At 45.5% G+C, this 22,637-nt stretch overlaps 1 protein-coding gene across 1 annotated transcript in view; it reads left to right on the top strand.

Annotated features, from left to right (window-relative positions):
- LOC130119762 (carbonic anhydrase-related protein 10-like) overlaps positions 1-22,637 on the top strand; it is a 226,491-nt gene that overhangs the window by 129,900 nt on the left and 73,954 nt on the right. Inside the window, exon 3 of the mRNA XM_056288365.1 lies at positions 7,667-7,809. Coding sequence (XP_056144340.1) covers positions 7,667-7,809 — 143 coding nt within the window. The remainder of the gene's footprint in view (positions 1-7,666; positions 7,810-22,637) is intronic.

The following is a 22,637-nucleotide window of genomic DNA, read 5'->3' as shown; positions in this document are numbered from 1 at the left end:
CATCCAGTCGCAGCCAGTGAGGCTTGCCCGCAGAGCGGCTTTCATGTCCCGATGGAACCGCTCACAAAGTCCGTTGCTCTGCGGGTTGTACGCCGTAGTGCGGTGGATCTTCATCCCCAGGTGCTCAGCGACCGCCGTCCAGAGCTCCGAGGTAAACTGGGAGCCCCGGTCGCTCGTGATGTCACCCGGTGTGCCGAAACGGGCCACCCAGCAGCCGATGAACGCCCGTGCTACCTCTGCTGCCGTCGTGGAGGACAAGGGAATAGCCTCTGGCCACCTGGTGGCCCTGTCCACAATAGTGAGGAGGAACGTATAACCACGGGAGGGGGGCAGGGGACCCACCAGGTCAACATTGACGTGGTCAAACCGCCTCTCTGGAACCACAAACGGCGCCAAAGGGGCCTTGGTATGGCGGTGCACCTTGGCGCGTTGGCACGCCACACAAGAGCCGGCCCAGGCTCTAACATCCTTACTGTGCCCAGGCCAAACAAACTTGACGCTCACCAATTTGGTCGAGGCCTTCACTCCCGGGTGGGAAAGGCCGTGGACGGTGTCGAAAACTCGGCGCCGCCAGGAAGTAGGCACCAGGGGGCGCGGTTGACCGGTGGAGATGTCACAGAGGAGGGTGGTGTTGGCCGCGTCGAACCTCACGTCCTCCAGCCGTAGCGCCGTAGGGGTCGACCGGTAGTCTTGAACGGTCGCGTCCTTGGCTTGGTCTGCTGCCATAGCGGCGTAGTCGAGTCCCAAGTGAACGGCGTTAACAACCGCCCGTGAAAGGCAGTCGGCGACGGAGTTATCCTTGCCCGACACGTGTTGTATGTCCGTGGTAAACTCGGAAACCGCCGCGAGATGACGCTGCTGACGCCCAGACCACGGTTCTGAGGTTTTGGCCATACAGAACGTCAGCGGTTTGTGGTCCACGAAAGCGGTGAACTGTCGGCCCTCCAATAGGAACCTAAAGTGTCTGGTTGCGAGGAAGAGACCCAGTAGTTCCCTATCAAAGGTGCTGTATTTGCGCTCGCTCTCACGGAGTTGTTTACTGAAGAACGCCAACGGCTGCCAGCCCCCCCCCACCCACTGCTCACACACGGCCCCCACGGCGTAGTCGGAGGCATCCGTTGTAAGGGCTATGGGGGCGGCAGGCGACGGGTGAGCTAGCAGCGCAGCGTTGGCCAGCGCGGTCTTGGCGGCCACAAAAGCCTCGTCCATCCCCGAAGACCAGTCCAGCTCGTCCTTAGACTTCTTACCCCGCAGGGCCTCATACAGGGGACGCATGATGTGGGCGGCACGGGGCAGGAAACGGTTATAAAAGTTCACCATGCCCAGGAATTCCTGCAGCGACTGTACAGTGCGGGGGCGGGGGAACATGGTGACAGCCTCAACCCTGGCAGGGAGGGGAACGGCCCCCTGTGGAGTGATGTGGTGCCCGAGGAAGGTGATGGACGACTCCCCGAACTGACACTTAGCTGGGTTGATGATGAGGCCGTGTTCGCTGAGCCTGTCAAACAGCTGTCTGAGGTGCGTCATGTGTTCCTCCGCCGACGCGCTGGCCACGAGGATGTCGTCTAAGTACACAAACAAAAATGGCATGTCACGGAGCACAGAATCCATAAGGCGCTGAAACGTCTGCGCCGCCCCTTTAAGGCCGAAAGGCATACGTAAAAACTCAAAGAGCCCAAAGGGTGTGATGACAGCCGTTTTTGGGACATCCAGTGGGTGGACCGGCACTTGGTGATACCCCCGCACTAAGTCGATTTTGGAATAGATGGCAGCGCCCGCCAGGTGGGTAGAGAAATCTTGTATGTGCGGTATGGGGTACCGGTCGGGGGTCGTGGCATTGTTTAGGCGACGGTAGTCCCCGCACGGGCGCCAACCCCCGTTGGCCTTAGTAACCATGTGAAGAGGGGAAGCCCACGGGCTGTCAGAACGGCGGACAATGCCGAGGCGCTCCATAGTCGAAAACTCCTCCCTGGCTATTGCGAGCTTGGCCGAGTCGAGGCGTCGGGCCCGGGCGTAAACTGGGGGCCCCACTGTGGTGATATGATGTTCCACGCTGTGCTTGGCCACCGCCGAGGAGAAGGTGGGTGTGGTCAGCTCGGGGAAATTTGCGAGCAGGCGTTGGTATGGATCCCCGGTGGAGAGTGTGTTAGTGAGGCACAGCGCTCCAGCGCCCCCAAGCGTGCAGGGGTATGACGCAAAAGAGACGGCATCAATCACGCGACAGTTTTTAACATCCACCAGCAGGTTGAAAGCACAGAGGAAATCCGCACCTAGGAGCGGGGTGGATACAGCAGCCATCACAAAGTCCCAGCCGAAACGTCGGCCGCCAAAACACACGTCCACATGTCTGATACCGTACGTCCGAATGGACGTGCCGTTGGCGGCGTCCATCTGGGGGCCGTGACTGTCGGTCATCGTGTCCACAGCTTGTGCTGGTAGTATGCTGCGTTGAGCGCCAGAGTCAACCAGCAGCCGCCGGCCCGACAAGGAGTCTCTGATGAACAACAGCTTGCAGTCACGGCCGGCGCCCATAGCCGTTAACAAGCGCCGGCCTTGGCGTTTCCCTGAACCCTGTAACTGCAGGGTTTGCGACACCGTTTTGCTTTTGCCCCAAACCTGGCATGGTAATAACAGAGCCCGTCGTCAGGTTGGCGGCGGGCTGTCACCGCAGCCGTGGTGTCCATATAGTCGTACACAGGTGGTGGTGGGGCGGTCTGGTGGGGTAGCAGGGCATGCACAAACTGTTGCCGGTTGGCCAGGAAAACCCTGTCTGCTTCAGCAGCCAGAGAACGGTAGTCCTTGGAGGCGGCGAGAGGAGAACTGGCCAGTGCTGTGCGTACAGGTGCGGGGAGCTGCCTCAGAAAAATGTGTGTGAAAAGAAAGGCCGGATCAGCCGATCCCAGCACAGACAGCATTTTTTCCATTAAATCAGACGGTTTGCCGTCGCCGAGGCCATTCGGGGACAGTAAACGGTCTGCCTTCTCCAGCTCCGACAGTTCAAATAGTTTCAGGAGGAATGTCTTTATAGCATCGTACTTGCCAGCAGCTGGCGGAGCTTCCAACAGTGTCATTGCTCACGCCGTTGTCGATGCGTCTAACGCCGCCACTACGTGGAAGTACTGCGTTGCATCCTGCGTTATCCCTCTCAGCTGGAACTGGGCTTCCACATGTTGAAACCACGGCCGTGGATTATGCTGCCAAAAGTCGGGTAGCTTCACAGTAGCGGTGTAAATGCTAGCGTTAGCAATAGCCATGTTGTTAGCACCGGCGTCGTCGTTGTCAAACATACTCGTATTAGTTGTTCGATCACGTCGGGGTCACCACTGTGGAGTTAGAAAACAACGAGACAGGAGACGTGAGAGTAGACGTAGTCGAGGTAGTTTACTAGCTCCAACTTTACATGTCATATATTCGACAACGACACTGAACTCTCTTGACCGGAAGCGGAAGTGCATTCTCTCTTAGGTGAATGTCTCTAGTTATATAGATGTGGGTCACCACAATAGCCCGATATCACAAATTTCAAATATGCCTCAAGGGGCTTTACAGCAACACAGCATCAGAGACCCTTGCATCAGATAAGGATGTCTCGTGTAGGACAGCATGTCAGTTTGCAGATTGAAACCAAGGGCATTAAAACGAGGATCTTTCTACCAAGCTTTTAAAAAGCAGCTCCCACAAGCCAGAGCTTTGTAAGATTCAGACAGTGAGAGACAGATCTGATGAGAACGAGGGATATAAAGAGTGTGAACTGAATACATCAGGTTACATAAGGTGTTACAGAAAAGAGGGCATTTTGGCAGATATCTGTTCCCCCGACTCTATTCAGTTACAGTTACACTTGACATTTTAGCCAATTAGCTTTCACTCTTACATGAAGAGTCCAATAGCAGAATAAACCTATTCAGTCAGCAAAATTACAAGCACCCCCTCCCCCGAAAAAATCGATAGTAATAATAATAATAATGATGATAAAACAGTGTGCAAGGTTCATGGTGCCCATGCTGTTACTGCATTTATATAATCATACTGTAGGAGCCAAATGTTTGAAAAAGAATTAGGATAGAAAAAGGAAGGTGTCCTGGAAAATGTATTTATTTATTTATTTATTTTGCATGAGGGGATAACAAAAGCAAGGACAGACATCAATTCAGTGTGGAAGGATAATGTGAGATACTTGAAATGTGGAAGGATAATGTGAGATACTTGAAATGTGAGATTCCAGCCCATGGCAGAAGATGGAGAGCGACAGAGTGACAGCACTGTTCTGACAAAGTCATTGCGGAGATAACTCGTGTGCTTAATGTTCTCACATCTAAATCTTGGTGAGAGCAATGATGAGGCAAATCCAGAGGGGAACCACTCCTTTTTTTTCTTCCTTTTTCAGGTATGCAAACTTGCAGGGTTTCCATGTGTTTGCAATGCACGCCTCATGCGACAGTAGATTTCTTGAGGCCTTACCAGTGTTCTCTGCAGGAGTCATAGCAGTCTTGTCTATGGAGAAGTTTTGTAGAGGGTAAAAAAAATACTCCAGGAGCCAAAAGAGTTGCAGAGTGCAGTCAGCACCGGGTTGGAGCTGGTGAGCAGAGATTGTATTTGCATGTCAGTGAACGGGAAAACCGAGTGGAGTCGTGTGTGACCTGTTCACCATAGGAGATTTTGTGGGGTGTATTGATAAGGGAGAGACAGACAGAGAGGGGGTTCAGGGTTAAGCCCTTGTGGATCCCATGGTGTTGGTCTACATTACCCAATAAGTTTGGTGTAAGAAGGTAGCAGGCAAACCATGAAGAGCGCACACCTAGAGATTTTTATTTTGATATACTTAAATGATCCCCATAAGGAAATTGTGCTCTGCATTTTTTTTAAATTTATTTATTTGTTTATTTATTTGGGGGGGGGGGGTTCCACCCTTTTTTCTTCCCAATTGTACTTGGCCCGGTCACTGCACCACCCCCTCTGCCGATCCAGGGAGGGCTGCAGGCTACCACATGCCTCCTCCAATACATGGGGAGTCGCCAGCTGCTTCTTTTCACCTGACAGTGAGGAGTTTCGCCAGGGGGATGTAGCACGTTGGAGGATAATGCTATTCCCCCAGTTCCCCCTCCTCGTCGAACAGGCGCCCCGACCGATCAGAGGAGGCACTAGCGCAGCGACCAGGACACATACCCACATCTGGCTTCCAACCCGCAGACACAGCCAATTGTGTCTGTAGGGACTCCCAACCAAGCCGGAGGTAACACGGGGATTCGAACCACCGATCCACTGATCCCCTATGCTCTGCATTTAACCCATCCTCGCTGTGTAGCTAGAAGCAGTGGGCAGCCGCTGTGCAGCACCCGAGGACAAACTCTAGTTTGTCTTGCCATGCCTCAGTCAAGGGCACAGACAGGAGTATTAACCCTAACATGCATATGTTTTTGATGGTGGGGAGGGAACTAGAGCATCCAGAGAAAACCCACCGCAGACACGGGGAGAACATGCAAACTCCACACAGAGGACGACCTGGGATGACCCTAAGGTTGGACAACCCCAGGGTTCGAACCCAGGACCTTCTTGCTGCAAGGTGACAGTGCTAACCACTGCGCCACTGTGCCGTTCATACCGTGTGAGGCATGATTCATTGATTATTTATCAGTCTTAATTTAATTTTAATGCCGACATAAACAAACGAGACCATCAGCAACATTATCTATTTCAACATAATGATTCCAAAAGCTTGGCTCCGGATTGGATTTCCCATTAAATCTGACAAAATTATTTTCAGCACACAGATGAAATACATAGCCGCAATCAGAAATGCATTATCTCTATATCTCACAAACGGCAGTTTTTCCAAAACGCCTCTACATCTCTCTCTCTTCTCTTCCCTTCAAAACAAATGCACGCGCTACCAGAGGATGAATGCAGATCTTTTCCGTCATTGTTCTCTGACAACATTACCGCTTTTGTCCACAGGGTTCAAAGTCCAAAAAAAAAATCCAAAACACCTCGTTGCAACTTTAAAGAGTAGTCTAGAGGTTAACTTGGTCAAAAGCAGACAATTGGTAGAAAAAAACGGGGCTGGTGAATGAAGAGAAAGGAGCAGACAACAGAGTCCTACTCTGCGCTGAGTATAGTCTCGGTACGGCTGGCCTCACTCAGGCCTGTCTTGTTTTGATCAGCCCTGTGTTAGCTAATGAAAAAGCTTGTTGTTTTAGAGGCAGCGATGTACGTGGCTTTGGACAGGAACGAGCGATATTGGTCTATCGCAGTGGTGTCAAATGGGTCAAGGGCAACTTAATTCCCGAAGACTATAAGATGGCTGTTGCCCGGCTGGATGTCATGGAGGAGTTGACAATGGACGCCAGGAAAAGGGGCAGATCAACAGCTATGGTTTGGAGTTAAGAGGGTCGGAGGTACGTGTGCGGGTGGGCATGAATATGAGAATTAAATCTGGGCTGGGGGGGGGGGGGATAAGATAAACTGCAAAACCATCCTTTCGGAGGTTAGTTGAGGATGCAGGAGATGACGTGTGCTGCGGGACAAGACGTCCAGATCATAATCAACCCTGTTTTCAATGAAGTTGTTTTGTTTTTTTAAAGTGGTCCTGAAGAGAGACAAGAGGTGACTTGAAGTTAGACACAGATGATGGATTTCAGACCCAGACACAAAGGCAAATGTGAGTAGAGGAGAGATTGAAAAGTCATTGGGCAGGCCAGTCTGAAGTTCACTCTCTTTCAGCTGCCTGAAGCCTTGAACAATCAGCTATCCAGGCTAAGGCACAGCTGGGGTAAGACAAGCAAGTGTAAAGGAGAGTGGACAGTGATGGATGAAAAAGAATGAGGGCGTAAACAGAATTGTGGAGTTGGCAGAAGCTGTGGAAGGAGATAGACTAAAGTGTCACCTGTAAGATGGAGGAGGGGATAGAGGAGGAAAGGGATGATGGAGAGACTGCAAGTTACGTCAAGTGATGATGGTGTTAGGAGAGACTTTGTATATATGGGTTCAAGAAGAGAGATTTTCGGAGGTTGTCCGGGTGGCACGGCGGCGTGTTTCGTTGCCTACCAACACAGGGATCGCTGGTTCGAATCCCCGTGTTACCTCCGGCTTGGTCGGGCGTCCCTACAGACACAATTGGCTGTGTCTGTGGGTGGGAAGCCAGATGTGGGTCTGTGTCCTAATCGCTGCGCTAGCGCCTCCACTGGTTGGTTTTATCTCACAGTATACATTTATACTTGATGTACATGAAATCTAATCTCTCACCTTGATCCAACACATATTGCCACTCATGTCGTGTCCTCTGTACATTTTTTTGTGTTAAAATTGGTATGAAAGACCTCATTTTATTTCTGTGGTATCCACAAGTGCACTGCAAGTCCTTAAGTAAGCTTTCTATCCTTACTACCCAAGCTGCTGATGGTGCTTAAGATCGTCTCAACTCAGATAGTTGTTACGAGTGGAATAGAAAAGTGATGTTTTCATTGAGTTGTCAAAATAGCCAAATACATTCCTGAAATTGTCCCGAAATCGGTGGTAATCACATCTTTTCCATCCACATTGTCAAATTCAGCACTGTCTAAATATGCTCAGGGCTCATAATGTGTGGTGTAAAGTGGATTTCACATACACTAACTTGTTGCTCTTTCCTCTGTATTGCCCCTCTCTCTGCCCCCCCCCCCCTTCACAGTCCCGTCATTCTGGGGTCTAGTGAACTCCGCCTGGAACCTGTGTGCCATGGGGAAGAGGCAGTCGCCCATCGACATAGAAACCAGTCGTATGATATATGACCCCTATTTGACCCCACTCAGATTCAACACGGGAGGACGCAGGGTAAGACTATTGATTCTACGTTATAATGATCTCTAATTTTATGTTTTCACCCATCCCCTGCTTTTTTTGATGTTATTTCTTTACCTAATTAAATGGGGATACCAAGCGTGATGAAACCATACCCTTTCATTTCATGGACGTTTTCCAGGTAGAACATGAGTCTTTTCAAAGAGTTGACCCTGAGCTGAGCCACCAAGTGGCCAACAAACAAAAAAAAAATTAACATGGAAGACTGCAGTATAGCAATAATACTCCAGATGGATATTACTCTCATACTGGGCGGCACGGTGGCCCAGTGGTTAGCGCTGTCACCTCACAGCAAGAAGGTCCTTGGTTCGAACCCCGGGCTGCAACCTTGGGGGGTCATCCCAGGTCCTTTCTGTGTGGAGTTTTAATGTTCTCCCTGTGTCTGCGGTGGGTTTTCTTTCTGGGTGCTCCATTTCCCCCCACCATCAAAAGAAACATGCATGTTTGGGTTAATACTCCTGTCTTTGCCCCTGACCAAGGCAAGGGGCAAAGAACTGGAGCTGGTCCCCGGATGCAGCAGGAAGGCGGCAGCCCACTGCTCCTAGCTACACAGAACTCAGCTAGCATGGGTTAATTTGCAGTAACTAAATTTCTCCAAAGGGATTAATAGAGGAAACTTAATTAATAATTAATTACTTAATTAATTTGTCATACCATAATCACAGGATAGAACAGTCTCATGCAAATTATCACTTTTATTCCACACTCACCAAAAGGTGCAAAAAAAAAGTATTTGGGGATGGCTGTTTTTATTATCATATCATTTGCCATTTGTACAAACAATGTACAAAACCATCTGATTTTATAAACTCATTTCCTCTACCTGGTTGAATTGTGGTGTCGAGTTGCATCAGCTGGTTTAGTACACGAATCGAGCGCTCCCACCTCTCCCGACATCAGTACAGATATTTTACGTTAAGTTAGGGATGAAGACTGACATGACACAAGCCTTTATCTTTTCATCCATGTCTTCAAGGCTTCAAATCCCCCAGTTGCACTCAACCGCACCAGGCTCAGCTGGAATTACCTGTTAAGCCCTTTACTCTGTGATCAGGCTTAATCCATAAAGCATTTGCTCCTACAAACCCTTCTTTTTTACACAAGGACCCTTCCCACAGATTTACGCAGACATCTTAAGGGGCAGGGGCAACAACAACCCCAATAACCCCATCCCACCGACCCCTCCCCTCCCCCAGCACCACATACCAACACCATTTGCCAGCATGCCATACCAACGTGTACGCTGGCTCTGCCAAATGACGGAAGCTAAGCAGGTATGGGATTGGCTAGAACTTGGATGGGAGACCTCATAGGAAAATGAATTGCTGCCAGAAGTGGTGTTGGTGGGCTAGTAGGAGGCAGTCTTCTCTCTGGTCCCGATTTTTTTTTTTTTTGTGGTAAAAAAATGCCGGTTTAGTGTGGATGGAGGGACAATACAGAAATTAGATGTTTTTGAATGTATCTTTTTAGTATGGACATGCAGTCAATGAGCGATCAGACAAGGTTCTGAGTACTCACAGACCTCTATAACAGTGCCTCTTACTGCAATTTCAAACATAGATTAAAATCAAGGCTTATTCACACAAAGATCTGCTGACACTTGTAGGCCAACAAATAATCTATCTTTTGTGCTTTTCTGTGTTTTTGCTTCCAGAGAGCATGCCTTAATGCTATGACTGTATCTCCTTCTGTATCTGCCATTCTTATTTAAATATAGACGTCCTTCACTTGCATGCCTGTCAGCAAAATGTATATAAAGGTCCCTTGAGATGCCATTTAGAGTGTCACAAACATCTTAAATTTGACGTATATCCAAATTATATAGAGTGGGATTTTGTCAGAGGAGGTGAGTTTGATGTGATCAACAGCCAATAATAACTATACATTTTTATAATAATGTGAACATTGAGATGCTTTTGACTGGTTTCGGTTCAGTGGGAGAAGCTCACTTGTCTTTTCATAATCTTGGGCAACCATTCATTGGACAATTTCTAGTGATGCCGTGCGATGTGACTAACCGATTACTGTATTTTTCATGAAGAGAAAAACATTATTCTTGTAAAACATAGTGACAAATAGAGGCAAATTAAGTTAAATACTACAGATAAAAAGAATGAAAATGCTATATGATAGACTTTGTCCTTGTATTTGTGTGTCTGTTTTCTACCCTTGTGCTTTCAAGTTTCAGGATGAATAGGGCAGGCTGGCTCTTGTAGTTTCTGAAAAGTTGAAAAGGTGGAGGTAGGCCATCACTATGAACCGTTCCTCAGAGGGCCAGGCTCCTCTGACATGGTGTCAGATGGCACCTCCAGTATGTGCTGCAGGCGGCACTTGACTATTAATCTGTTTCTGCCTGCAAAATATGAAAGGCACTGTATTTAGCACTGTTCTGCAAAATAGTAAAAATGTTTTTGTATGAATCTGTAGGAGCGTCAACCCCTGAGAATTAGCATCTCGTCAAGTAGAGGTGTGTCGACCCAAGATTATACGGGGGGGGGGGGTATTTTGAAATGAAAAGCAGTCTCCTTTATGACTCACGTCAGCCAGCACCAGTGTGCTGTAGACTTTGTTCTTTTATAATGCCTTATATGTATCGTGTGTAATATCACGACTGTGCAATCCCACTTGGTTGTACGCCTTCATTGTCATCACCCTGCTTTTTATTCCATTTTTCATGTTTAAGCTATTCTTATGCCAGCCTTTGTTTTTATATGTGTGGGCAGCATGGTGGGCCCAGTGGTTAGCACTGTTGCCTTACAGCAAGAAGATCCTGGGTTCGAACCCCAGGCCATCCCAGGTCCTTTCTGTGTGGAGTGTGCATGTTCTCCCCATGTCTGCGTGGGTGTCCTCCGGGTGCTCCGGTTCCCTCCCACCATCAAAAAGACATGCATGTTAGGGTTAATACTCCTGTGCCTGTGCCCCTGAGCAAGGCAATGGAAAGAAAAACTGGAGTTGATGCCTGGGTGCTGCAGCTGCCCACTGCTCCTATACAATAGGATGGGTTAAATGCAGAGAACACATTTCATTGTAACCTGTACAATGACAAAAAAAGGGCTTTCTTATATGTGCTTGAACTCCTGATTTTTACTATTAATTGCTTATTGCATTAACTCTTAATTGTTTATTCTTAGTTAACCTTAGGTAACCTTAGTTTTGTACTTTTTTACTCCAATTTATTCACGGTAGTAGTGGATATTATCGCCTTGTCATTTATTGCTTAGCTGGCGGCAACACATTTTTTTGAGGGCTATGATGATGTGCTATCTAATATTCCACACACACTCTACACTATGTTTAGCTTGTGCAATGATCGTATTTGCTTTTTTATTGCTTTTTATTTTTATTTCTCGCACTGTTAAGTCTGCTCCCCTATGGGAATTAATAAAGTTTATCATGTGTTCTCTTAAATGCTCACTGTCACTTATGAGGGCAGCTATGGTGTATTTGAAAGAGATTAATCTTTCAGGGTCAAATGGTTTTGGAGGCTAATGGAGTTGCACACATTATTTCCTCTGGGGTCTTGATGTCCCAACGAAAGTTGTGCATAGTCTTACCTCAATTTGCATTGTTGTACTGGGCTCATAAACCCTGAGAAAACGTTAGATGAGATTATGTTCTAACCCACAAAAAACCCATTTAGCTCCAAAAGATTACGCTATGAAATCTGCCAATCAATAGATAGTTATATTTCCTTCAGACTGGTGCTGACAGCAGATTGAGCTCCTCCACCAGGCCGTAGAAGTAAATAAAAATGTACTTTTAGTCTGTCTACCCACTCAAGGAGGGCTTAGTTTATAATTGAAGATAGAGTGGCTGTAGTTGCTCCCCATCCAAGGATCTCCAAAATCCAAACAATGTTTATATGGAGACAAAAACAACAAACCCTTTTGGCTATAGCGGCATAGATTGTTATGTGAGATCCATGGTATTGAGAAACGCTCAAACTATAAGTGACCTCAGCTGAACCGAGCATCCTTTGCATGACTCGCCCGGCTCCACAGAAATTCATGGGGGACATTAATACCCTCTCCTAGCCTCTTAAGAGCGCAATATCCCTTTAATTCCCGCAGGGTCTGATGAACCGACACAGCTCGCTGTGCTCAGGGTTAAGAGGTTCAGGAGGGTGCGACACATATATCATTCCCCGAGAGAGCAGCGTCTGTCATTAATCGACGATGGTCCGCCATGGTTCAGATGAGGATTGTTTGACCGGCTGCGCTAATCCTAACCACATGGGGAATGTAGGTCATTTGGACAAATGAAATATTTGGATCGCTGAAATACCGTGCTGAAGTTCCCCGGATTATTTCAAATTATAGTGTTTGTTAATATGTCTGCAAACACACCCGTGGGTGCAGACGTGTCCAGAGTACCTGCTTTTTGTCTGAAATAGACTGACCTGGGCAACCTGGGTAGACATTGTCATCCCAATGCGATTTCAGCTGTTAAATCCATTTTGATCAGTGAAGGGGGAGATGGGGGACAAGATAAAAGGGGACTTTTAGGACTTGAGAAAACAAAGGCATGGATTTTTCATGTGAGGGGGGAAGACAAGAAAATGTTTGAGTGCCTTCCAACAGGAACAGGATTTTTAATGCTCAAGGGTCCCCCATGTCTCCCAGTTACACTGCTGACTGCCCAGTAAAACTTAAGTACAATGACTTAAACTCAGTAAAGTGAGCCTCTCTTTCCATCCATCCATCCATCCATTATCCAAGCTGCTTATCCCAATTGGGGTCGCGAGATGCTGGAGGCTATCCCAGCGGTCAACTGGGCGGCAGGTGGGGAGACACCCTGGACAGGCCGCCAGGCCATCATAGGGCCGACACATTCAAACCTAGGGAGAATTTAGTACAGCCAATTCACCTGACCTACATGTCTTTGGGCTGTGGGAGGAAACCGGAGCCCCCGGAGGAAACCCACACAGCCACGGGGAGAACATGCAAACTCCATACAGAGGATGACCTGGGATGACTCCCCCCAAGGTTGGACAACCCCGGGGCTCGAACCCAGGACCTTCTTGCTGTGAGGTGACCATGCTGACCACTGCACCACCCTGCCGCGCCGCTCTTTCTTGTATGATGAATTTTTGTATCTTTTCGATGGAAATAGTTATTATTATTAATAATAATAATAACAATTATAATAATAACAATAAATCAAACCTATATAGCGCTTTTCTAACACTCAAAGTTGCTTTACAATAGTTGGGGTGAAACAAGACAACAGATAAACATAACAGACATACAGGGGTGGATGGGAAGGGGGGGGCTGCGAGAGGGAGAAGCAGCAGCCACACGTGACGCCAGCAGAACTCTCCAACTTAATCAGATACAAAAGGGCAAGAAAAACAAAAAACAACAACACTGTAGATGATGATTTTCTGTAGGGGTTTACTCCCGTAGCCTATTCCTCTCCTGAGGTTTCCACTAGGCAGTGGCACTATTAAACCCATAGCTGGGGGCTGGTTCGTGGGCATCAGGGAATATCCACACACCGGTGGGCCTGCGTACCGCACGTCTAGGGGCCAGACCTCCTCCGAGTCCCTTGTAGTTTAGCCAGGGTCCAAGGTGTACCCAGTTACTGTGTGTCGCCACGAGGAGGCACTACATAGGGCTTACTGTTGGAGAGGCTATGTAGTGGCAGAGAGAGACTTACGTGCTAGGCTCTCCTGTTCGCATTTCTGCTTGCCAGCGGTGAAGGTTGAGAGTGAGATGTGACAGGCACAGAACATTACCAGTGGTTTTCAAAGTGGGGGGCTGCCAGGGAATGCCAAGGGGGCCTCAGCAAATTGGAGGGAAGATGAGGGAAAATGCTAAAAAAAAAAAAAATGTTTTTGAAAAATAAAATGAATTATTATGTATATTATGATCAAATATATTTTATAACAAAAAATGCTTATAATGAAAAACAGAAATATTCAATATAATTGAAGGATTAAAATTTGAAGTATAAATGTCATTACTATTGCATTAACAAAAGTAAGGAAATATATTCAGGAGTTTTTTTTTTCTTCTTTTTAACATTTGCCGTAGTATTGTCAATGGGTTTTTAAAGACATCTTGCAAAAAGGGGTGCCCCGGCCAGAAGCTAATGCTATTTGGGGGGTCTTGGCATGGAAAAGTTTGGGAACCCCTGCACTACACCAACACACTAGACGCTTCACAACAACCCCACTTCTTACACAAGAATGTCAGACACACATTACGATTTCTTTATTTTTTCAGGGGAATATCAAACAAACAAACAATTATTTTTATTAAATTGGTGACTGTTTGCTTCATGGTGAATGGAGGTCAGAATTTATACACTCCGTATCTGTTAAGATAGAAAACTGTGTCCAACCCCGGCAACAAAAAAAAAAGAGAAGAAGATAAAGGAATAAACAAACTGTCACACAGACTATTGCAGTCTAGCGCCCTTTTTAAGCAGAAAAGTGGTGTTGAGGTGGGCTGTGGAGTGGAAACATTGGACACTGCAGATTTGGAAAACATCACCCAGTCCGATGAATCCCAGTTCCTGTTGTTCCACACCAACGGAAGGAGAAAATAGAGAAAACCACGAGTTTACACACCCATTATCGCCAACATTACAAGCTGATGATGGTGCTGGATGTGTTTTCATAGCACCCCGTTGGCCCCACGGTTATAGCAGCGTAAGGATCATCATTCAGGCATTGGATCCATCTGCAAATAATGCTCCATGCCACAGGCCTTCAGTTGTCCAGGAGCGTTTCCACAAACATAACAGTAAATTCAGTTTCAATGCAGTGGCCTACCCAGTCACCAGATCCTAATCCAAATGAACATTTGTGTGATGAAATGGAACAAGCTATTAGGAGTAGAGATCTATTATTAGCCAGCCTAATGCAAGTTTTGGAAGCATCTGAGACATCATTGGCCAGCACTGCAGAGGAAGACTGTGAACACCTCAGTGAATCTGTGTGCTGATAGGCTGAACTGAGGGCTCAGAGGAAATAATGGGATGCTTTGGGATATGAGTGGAGATGACCCAAATACTATCAAATCAGGGCCTTCCGTGTTATTACAGATTTACAAAAAAAAAAATTACATCGAAAGAATAATCCCTGTCTAGATTTGACAATGTGAAGTCATGCAATAAAGTACATTCAAAAGTTTTGAAATTGTTAACCGCTTTGTTTAAGCCTACTTACAAATTACACAGTCACCTATGTAGTAAATATCGGAAACACAAGACTGCAATTTTAGTCGACTCTGCTCGAGTCTCAAGCCAGTCTAAAGTCTGGAGACACAAGTTAGAATAAAATGGAATACACTTTATTTGTTATTGTACATACATATATACAATGAAATTCATTCTTTACATTTAACCTATTGTATAGGAGCAGTGGGCAGCTGCAGCGCCCGGGGACCAACTCCAGTTCTTCTTTCCATTGCCTTGCTCAGGGGCACAGACAGTAGTATTAACCAGTGACGGCTGGTGCTAACAATTTTTTTGGGGGGGGGGCGCAATTTACCTTGGTGCAGTGCACCTGGGTGTATGAACCCTGATAAAATCTATAGGCTACATTGTCCTTCTTAATAACTTTGTGGCTGTGTGGACATTAAAGCAGCTGTCAGGTGTGCTGTGTCAAGGTAAATTGCGCCCCCCCCCCCAATTTCTTTTTTTTTTTTACCACCAGCCGCCACTGGTATTAACCCTAACATACATGTCTTTTTGATGGTGGGAGGAAACCGAGCACCCGCAGGACACCCACACAGACAAGGGGAGAACATGCAAACTCCACACAGAAAGGATTTGGGACAGCCTGGGGTTCGAAGCCAGGATCTTCTTGTTGTGAGGCAACAGTGCCAACCACTGAGCCACTATGCTGCCAAGTCCTGAGTCAAACTACAGAATACCAAGTCAAGTTTGTATCATTAGTCTCAAGTCTACATATGGAAAATCAATTCAAGTCAGATCAAAGAAGTCCACTGCCAATTTAATGTCTAGTGAAATATCTTAAACCTTTCAATGGTATATAATTTTTTAGCAAGTTTTATCAGTTTCATCTTCAAAAATCTATACATATAAATTTACAACAAAACCATACATTAATAATACATTCAAAAATACGCTAGTAGAACCAATACTTTTACACCAAGTAATATGCACTATTCAGTGATTTAAGCATATGATATTATCAGAAGCTGAGGTTGTTGGGCCAAAATCAATAATCAGATTCAACTTTTCACTTTTCATGTCTAAAAACTTTGACGAAAGCATAATATTTTAACATTGAGCAACATTTTTCTTTATTTGAAAATGATTAATATTGTGTTCTTATACATTTGTTATAATCCTTAATTGTCTTGAATTGTTCTAACGTGCTCTTAAGGCGCTGTTCAGAAAACATGTCCTCACTCTTTCAGTTGCAATGGTGGAGATGATGTCCCTCAACATGAGCATCATGCATTCTGTTACATGCAGGTACTGTGGGAAAGACTGTGAGCAAAACAACACCGATTTCTCCATCAGTATGGTACACAGGGAAGACTTGCTTGCTTCAGTCGACTATATCGTCAATATTGGTTGCACGTGCACAAAACCAATTCGCGAAATTTTACTTTAAAACACATTCTTGGTACTTTACTGTTAAGCCATGTTGGGATTTTGCCTTCTATAGGTAAACAAAAAAGTCAAATAGACTTAGCTAAAAGGGAAAACAAATTTTTTTTTTTTAAGAAAAAACATCTTTAGCTCTGTCCAAGTGACAACACAGAATCGAGTGGCCCGGGCGTCCGGGTAGCATAGTGGTCTATTCCATTGCCTACCAACACGGGGATCGCCAGTTCAAATCCCAGTGTTACCTCCAGCTTGGTCGGGCGTCCCTACAGACACAACTGGCCGTGTTTGCAGGTGGGAAGCCGGATGTAGGTATGTGTCCCGTTCTCTGCACTAGCGCCTCCTCTGGTCGGTCGGGGCGCCTGTTCGGGGAGGGGGGAGGGGGAACTGGGGGGAATAGCATGATCCTCCCACATGCTACTATGTCCCCCTGGTGGAACTCCTCACTGTCAGGTGAAAAGGAGCGGCTGGCGACTCCATGTGTATCGGAGGAGGCATGTGGTAGTCCGCAGCCCTCCCCGGATCGGCAGAGGGGGTGAAGCAGCAACCAGGATGGCTCAGAAGAGTGGGGTAATTGGCTGAATACAACTGGGGAGAAAAGGGGGGGAGATTCAAAAAAAATAAATAAATAAATGCGTGGCCCAGCAGAGGTCATGGTATAAGGCCCAGCAGAGGTCATGGTATAAGTGTACACATTTTAAGGTGTAAACCTGAAGATTTTATGACTACATTATCTAGTACCACTAAGCATGACATTTACCTAAAGAAAATACAAATGCGTTTTTATAACCAACTATTGTAAGAGACTTTTCAGGCATCTTGCAAAGATTAAAGTAGAGGCACGCCTATCTGTTTTGGCTCCATTGTTGAAAATGGTTTCAGACAGAAGGGGGTCATATAGCGTTCGTATTAAGCCACCTGGGAGGTCCTAATCCAGGAATGCCCTCTTGGTGTGTTAGTTGGGATTATTTTGGTCTGTATTGTTCTCGGTCTTAAAACGGAGGCAGTGAAAGGATTTATGTTACCATTTGGTGATCTGGCAAATTTTACTGTAGAATTTCCTCAGATTTGATGAATTGGGATAACTGCCTTTGGGGCTCTGCACTAAGCCACCTCTTATGTAATGTGATATTTCATTTTTATTTTTCATAGAAAGGTTAGACCCTGGTGTCGATAGGGATTTGAGGACTTAATCCTGTTGAACAGGCGTTTTTAAGACCCTCCCCCCCTTTTGCTGACAATTTACAGGTATCTAGTGGGTGGGGTCACAAGAAACACTATATTAGAGAAGATTCTTTCGTTTTTATTTTTGAGTTGCCTGATGAATCGTGATAGCTGCCAGGTGTAGCATTTTGCAGAGGTAATACTCTACCCACAGACATCTAAATGGCACTAAAACCTGCTGGGTTTAACGAAAACAGGGAAATGGGGCCACTTTGGAGTATTCACAAAAGGTCAAAAGGGTTCAATTTTGGAAAGACGGTCACCATACATATGCCATTTTGCAAGAGCTTTTATCCAAATGAGCTGTCAGTACTATGAGTGGAACAATTTTAGCATGAAGGGCTCCATGATAAACCTTAATAGACCATTAACCTGACAGAGTTATAGTGCGTTATCCATTAAGCACCACAGCACCACCTCTAGCCGACATTTTATTTCGATTTTTCATCAACGCAACAAGTATGTGTAACTATAATTATTTTCCCAGAAATAAGCTAACACAAATATGTTTAAGTAGAAGCTAAACACAACGTCATCACACTAAATACCCCCAAAGCGTGATATAAATTCCATGTCCAAATGAGTGATTTTGGATTAAACCCTGTTTTAGTCCAATGTAAAAATGCAAATGGTTGTAAAATAATTGCCTTAAAATAATAAAAAATAAAATAAATTAAAAATAGAATTTGTAATGTTGGGCATTGGTAACCTCTATGCTAGTGTAACAGTGTAACGACCATGGATGTGGAGACTCGCTAGCCTTGGCTAACAGGTCGGACCCTTGGTCCACAGGTGATTGCGCTAACCAGTCAACTAAGGGTTGACTGATTAGCGCAATCGCCCGTGGTGCGGGGAATCCAGGTTCGTTTCCCGCATGCCCTCTGAATTCCTGTTGCAGTATTTTTGAACTTTCCTGTATGTTACTGTGTGTCAGTGAGTGTGTGTGTGTGTGTGTGTGTGTGTGTGTGTGTGTGTGTTATGGGGCTTATCCACATGGTTGAGTGACACCTGATTCCCCACCTATGGATACCTGCAATAGCACACTTGCTGGAAATTACAAAAGGTAATTTACTTACACAATAACAATGTTGCAAAGTCGGTATCACTGTTGAACCCTTTGTTGTTGTTGCTTTTTTTTGTTTATTTTTTTATTTAGATACATCCATCTTTCCAAGGCCATCCATCCACTGCGGCACAGTGGCGCAATGGTTAGCATGGTCACCTCACAGCAAGAAGGTCGTGGGTTCGAGCCCCGGGGTAGTCCAACCTTGGGGGTCGTCCCGGGCCGTCCTCTGTGTGGGGTTTGCATGTTGTCCCCGTGTCTGCGTGGGATTCCTTCGGGTGCTCTGGTTTCCTCCCACAGTCCAAAGACATGTAGGTCAGGTGAATCGGCCATAGTAAATTGTCCCTAGGTGTGAATGTGTGTCGGCCCTGTGATGGCCTGGCGGCCTGTCCAGGGTGTTTCCCCGCCTGCTGCCCAATGACTGCTGGGAAAGGCTTCAGCAGCCCCGCGACCCCGAGAGCAGGACAAGCGGTTTGGATAATGGATGGACTCCCTTGTGCCAAAATCGGCACAGTGCTAATCAATCAAGAGTCAGTGGAAAGAGGCAACATGGTCACTTGCTTAAGTTGAAAGATGCACAGTTAGTGTTGTGATGTCACATGTAGCGAACCAGTCAGCATGGCTCCCTCTCAGACTCAGCTGGGGACCGGGGGACTCAACTGGAACTCCCGTTAAGTTCTGTATGTTCACTTTGAAAGTGTTGTTGCTGTTGTTTTGCCAACTATAAGAATTCATCGATACATAACGTTATGTGTATCTCGGGGTAAAACAGTGGCTCGTTTTTGCCTCGTTCTGTTCACTTTGCATGGATTTGCACTGTGCCAAAATTTGATGTTGCATTTGGTGTGAATGAACCGTAAGCGCGGGTGCTTTCGTGATTCTGCCATAGCAGGAACGTTGTCCCTAACAGCTCACACTCCTTCACAGACTAGTACGAGGCCTCCCATCTAAAATCTAACCCACACAACACAACACAACACAACACAACACAACACAACACAAGACGGTGTGGTATCGTTGCACAGAAGTCCTTAATTCCCCACTTTAAAGATTCTACCTTTAACTACGTCTAATGCTAATATTGACTCTTCTCGCTTTTGAGGATTGCCCTCTTCTGCATTTCCAGGTCATTTGAGGTGGATTTCGATTGATTTTGAAGCTGCATTCAGAAATCGCTGGCAGCTATTAGCTTAGCATAAACTCATTCATCCCCGGCCGCACACCAGTGATGTGTGCTCTGGTAGCTTGGTGCTGTACTAACATCTCCAATGCTCATTAGCAAAATATTTCAATAACATGTGATATTAATTAATAACCTCATCATATGTCATTTCTACTGTGACTACCCAGAATATTTTAAAAGCAGAGTGATTGGCAAACAAGATAACATTTAAAAAAAAAAAAAAAAAAACATTCATTTTCCCCACAGATGAAAAAAATATGGATCCTGTTGAAGGGTGATAACACCCCATAGGTCCATCATAAGACTCCCTCTGTACTTTCCAAGTAGCTTGTCTTCTTTGTTGAAATACAGAAAATAATAAAAGCGAAAGAGCCCCCTCTTCAGTAAATACAACCAGGGCTCTCTAGAGGCAGCTTTTCAACTGTGAGAAGAGTAAACTCGTCTGTTGTCTTGTGATTAATGCCTCAGTACATCTGCTGAGTGAGAGCACAAAGCTTGGCCATCTGTGTTGGCCAGTGTGTTTGTGTGTGTGTGTGTGGGGGGGGGTATCTATTTGTGTGTTTGCTTGTATTTGTGTCAGTCTGTATGCCAGTGTCCACTCTGTCCTCTTGTCTTACTGTGTGTGTGTGTGGTATTCTGGATAGCCTCTAACGTGCTGTGGCTCCTTGTAACCGGGTTTCCTCAGAAGCTGTTGCTCAACACATTGGTTTCTGTGGCTCCTGCCACCAACCACATATTTCTTTGTTGCTTGAATATCGAGACGATATTGGCTTCCAGATTTCACAAGTCCTCACTATTATCATACACACTCACTCAAAGACGTCTACATGCACTTACACACACACAAGTATGCAATAAACAAAGAGACTAAACTCAGGATTTAATATACAGGTTTGCAGCTTTCTTAATACATACTTAATAAGGCTGTGGTGCTCCTCTACTTTACAGATATTTTGGGTAGGTCCAAATAAAATGGTTTAGCACATTTTGTTGTACTACTGCAGGGTGAAGGCAACTTCACCAGTACCTTCCGCTGTGAAACATACCACACACACACACACACACACACATATATATATATATATATAAACTTCGTTAAATGAAACACTCAACGGTAGGGAAAGTGCAAAGTGCTCAACAAATAAGGAGCAAAATAATCCAGTGATTGAAGTAAATACTTGAATAGACAGTACAAGCCTGTTTCATGCCATAAGCATCATCAGCTGTCAATAAAGTTACACGGGAAAGAACATACCATATTAACTGTCACGTCAGGCACATCACGTGACAACGTCCAACGGGGAAGGGGGTGGTGCCTACATTCAAAAATTCCAAAACATGCGCTTGCTAACCGTCAAGTAGTGGAGGGAGGCGGAGGTTGCGTACAAGGTTAATGGTATTTGTCTATTTGCATGATTTATTTATAATTACAAAATAGGTGCTTATATCTATGTATGCAACTGCTGGCCAGTTCATTCCTGTTATTCAATGTGGACGCTTCTAGTTTGCAAATGATAAAATATTTTTCAGTTCATAGATTGCACATTTTACTACTAGTAGCAAAATAGCAGTAAAATGTGCAATCTATTTCTAACAAAGCATATTCAACCATGGTTGAATATGCTTTGTTTTTTGAGAGAATTTTCCAGGTGGTTGAATAATTAATGTTTCTGTCCGCCAATGACCAAATATAACGGCTTAAAGGTGTTACATTCTTTAAACGGTTGTTTCTAAAGCTACACGTGTGCATTAAACCTCCTTTTGAATGTTCCCTCTGTTAGACCGACATATGTCTCTGTTTTGCCGTTGTCAGTTCTTGTCACCATAGCTTAGTAGATAATGCCTTTCATTTGGCAACAAGATGAGGATTGGCATATACATCTGTCTATCTATCTATCTATCTATCTATCTATCTATCTATCTATCTATCTATCTATCTATCTATCTATCTATCTATCTATCTATCTATCCATCTATCTCTCTCTCTCTATATATATATATATATATTTTTTTTTTTTTTTACATGATGCTGGTCGTGTGGCTTGGGTCCTGAGCTGTTCTGGTGGCATCTGGACACTGCTTGGCATCCTCCTCATCACATTCTTCATATATTTTATAATTCCATTATAATTGTGTTATCCTCTTTCAGTGTTGTATTCTGTAAATTGTGTGAACACAACATCCATTGCACGTTGTCCATCTTGGGAGAGAGATCCCTCCTCTGTTGCTCTCCCTGAGGTTTCTTCCTATTTTTTCTCCCTGTTAAGTTTTTTTTTTGTTTTTTTTTGGGAGTTGTTTCTTATCCGATGTGAGGGTTTAAGGACAGTGTGTGTGTGTGTGTGTGTGTGTGTGTATGTTGGCCCTGTGTGATGGCCCGGCAGCCTGTCCATGGTGTCTCCCCGCCTGCCGCCCAGTGAGTTTGCATGTTCTCCTGCTGTCTGTGTGGGTTTCCTGCGGGTGCTCCGGTTTTCTCCCACAGTTCAAAGACATGTAGGTCAGGTGAATCGGCCATACTAAATTGTCCTTAGTATGTGTGTGTTTGTGTGCGCGCTGTGGCATGTAACATTTCCTCTTCAGACTGGTCTCACTGTTGCATTCAACAATATAAACAAATACAGTTATGCAGCTATGAGGAGTTTGGGGTTTTTGTGGACTTTGCACGCCCCTTTGGACAAAAGAAGTCAAGTTTCGCAGAAGGACTTTATTTCTCGAAAGCAACGCCTCTTGTCGCAAAGCTCTACATTC

This window comes from Lampris incognitus, chromosome 10 (genome assembly GCF_029633865.1).
Source record: "Lampris incognitus isolate fLamInc1 chromosome 10, fLamInc1.hap2, whole genome shotgun sequence".
In the NCBI taxonomy this organism is placed as follows: domain Eukaryota; kingdom Metazoa; phylum Chordata; class Actinopteri; order Lampriformes; family Lampridae; genus Lampris; species Lampris incognitus.
The sequence above is the reverse complement of the archived record's forward strand: the minus strand, read 5'-3'. Positions and strand labels throughout refer to the sequence as shown.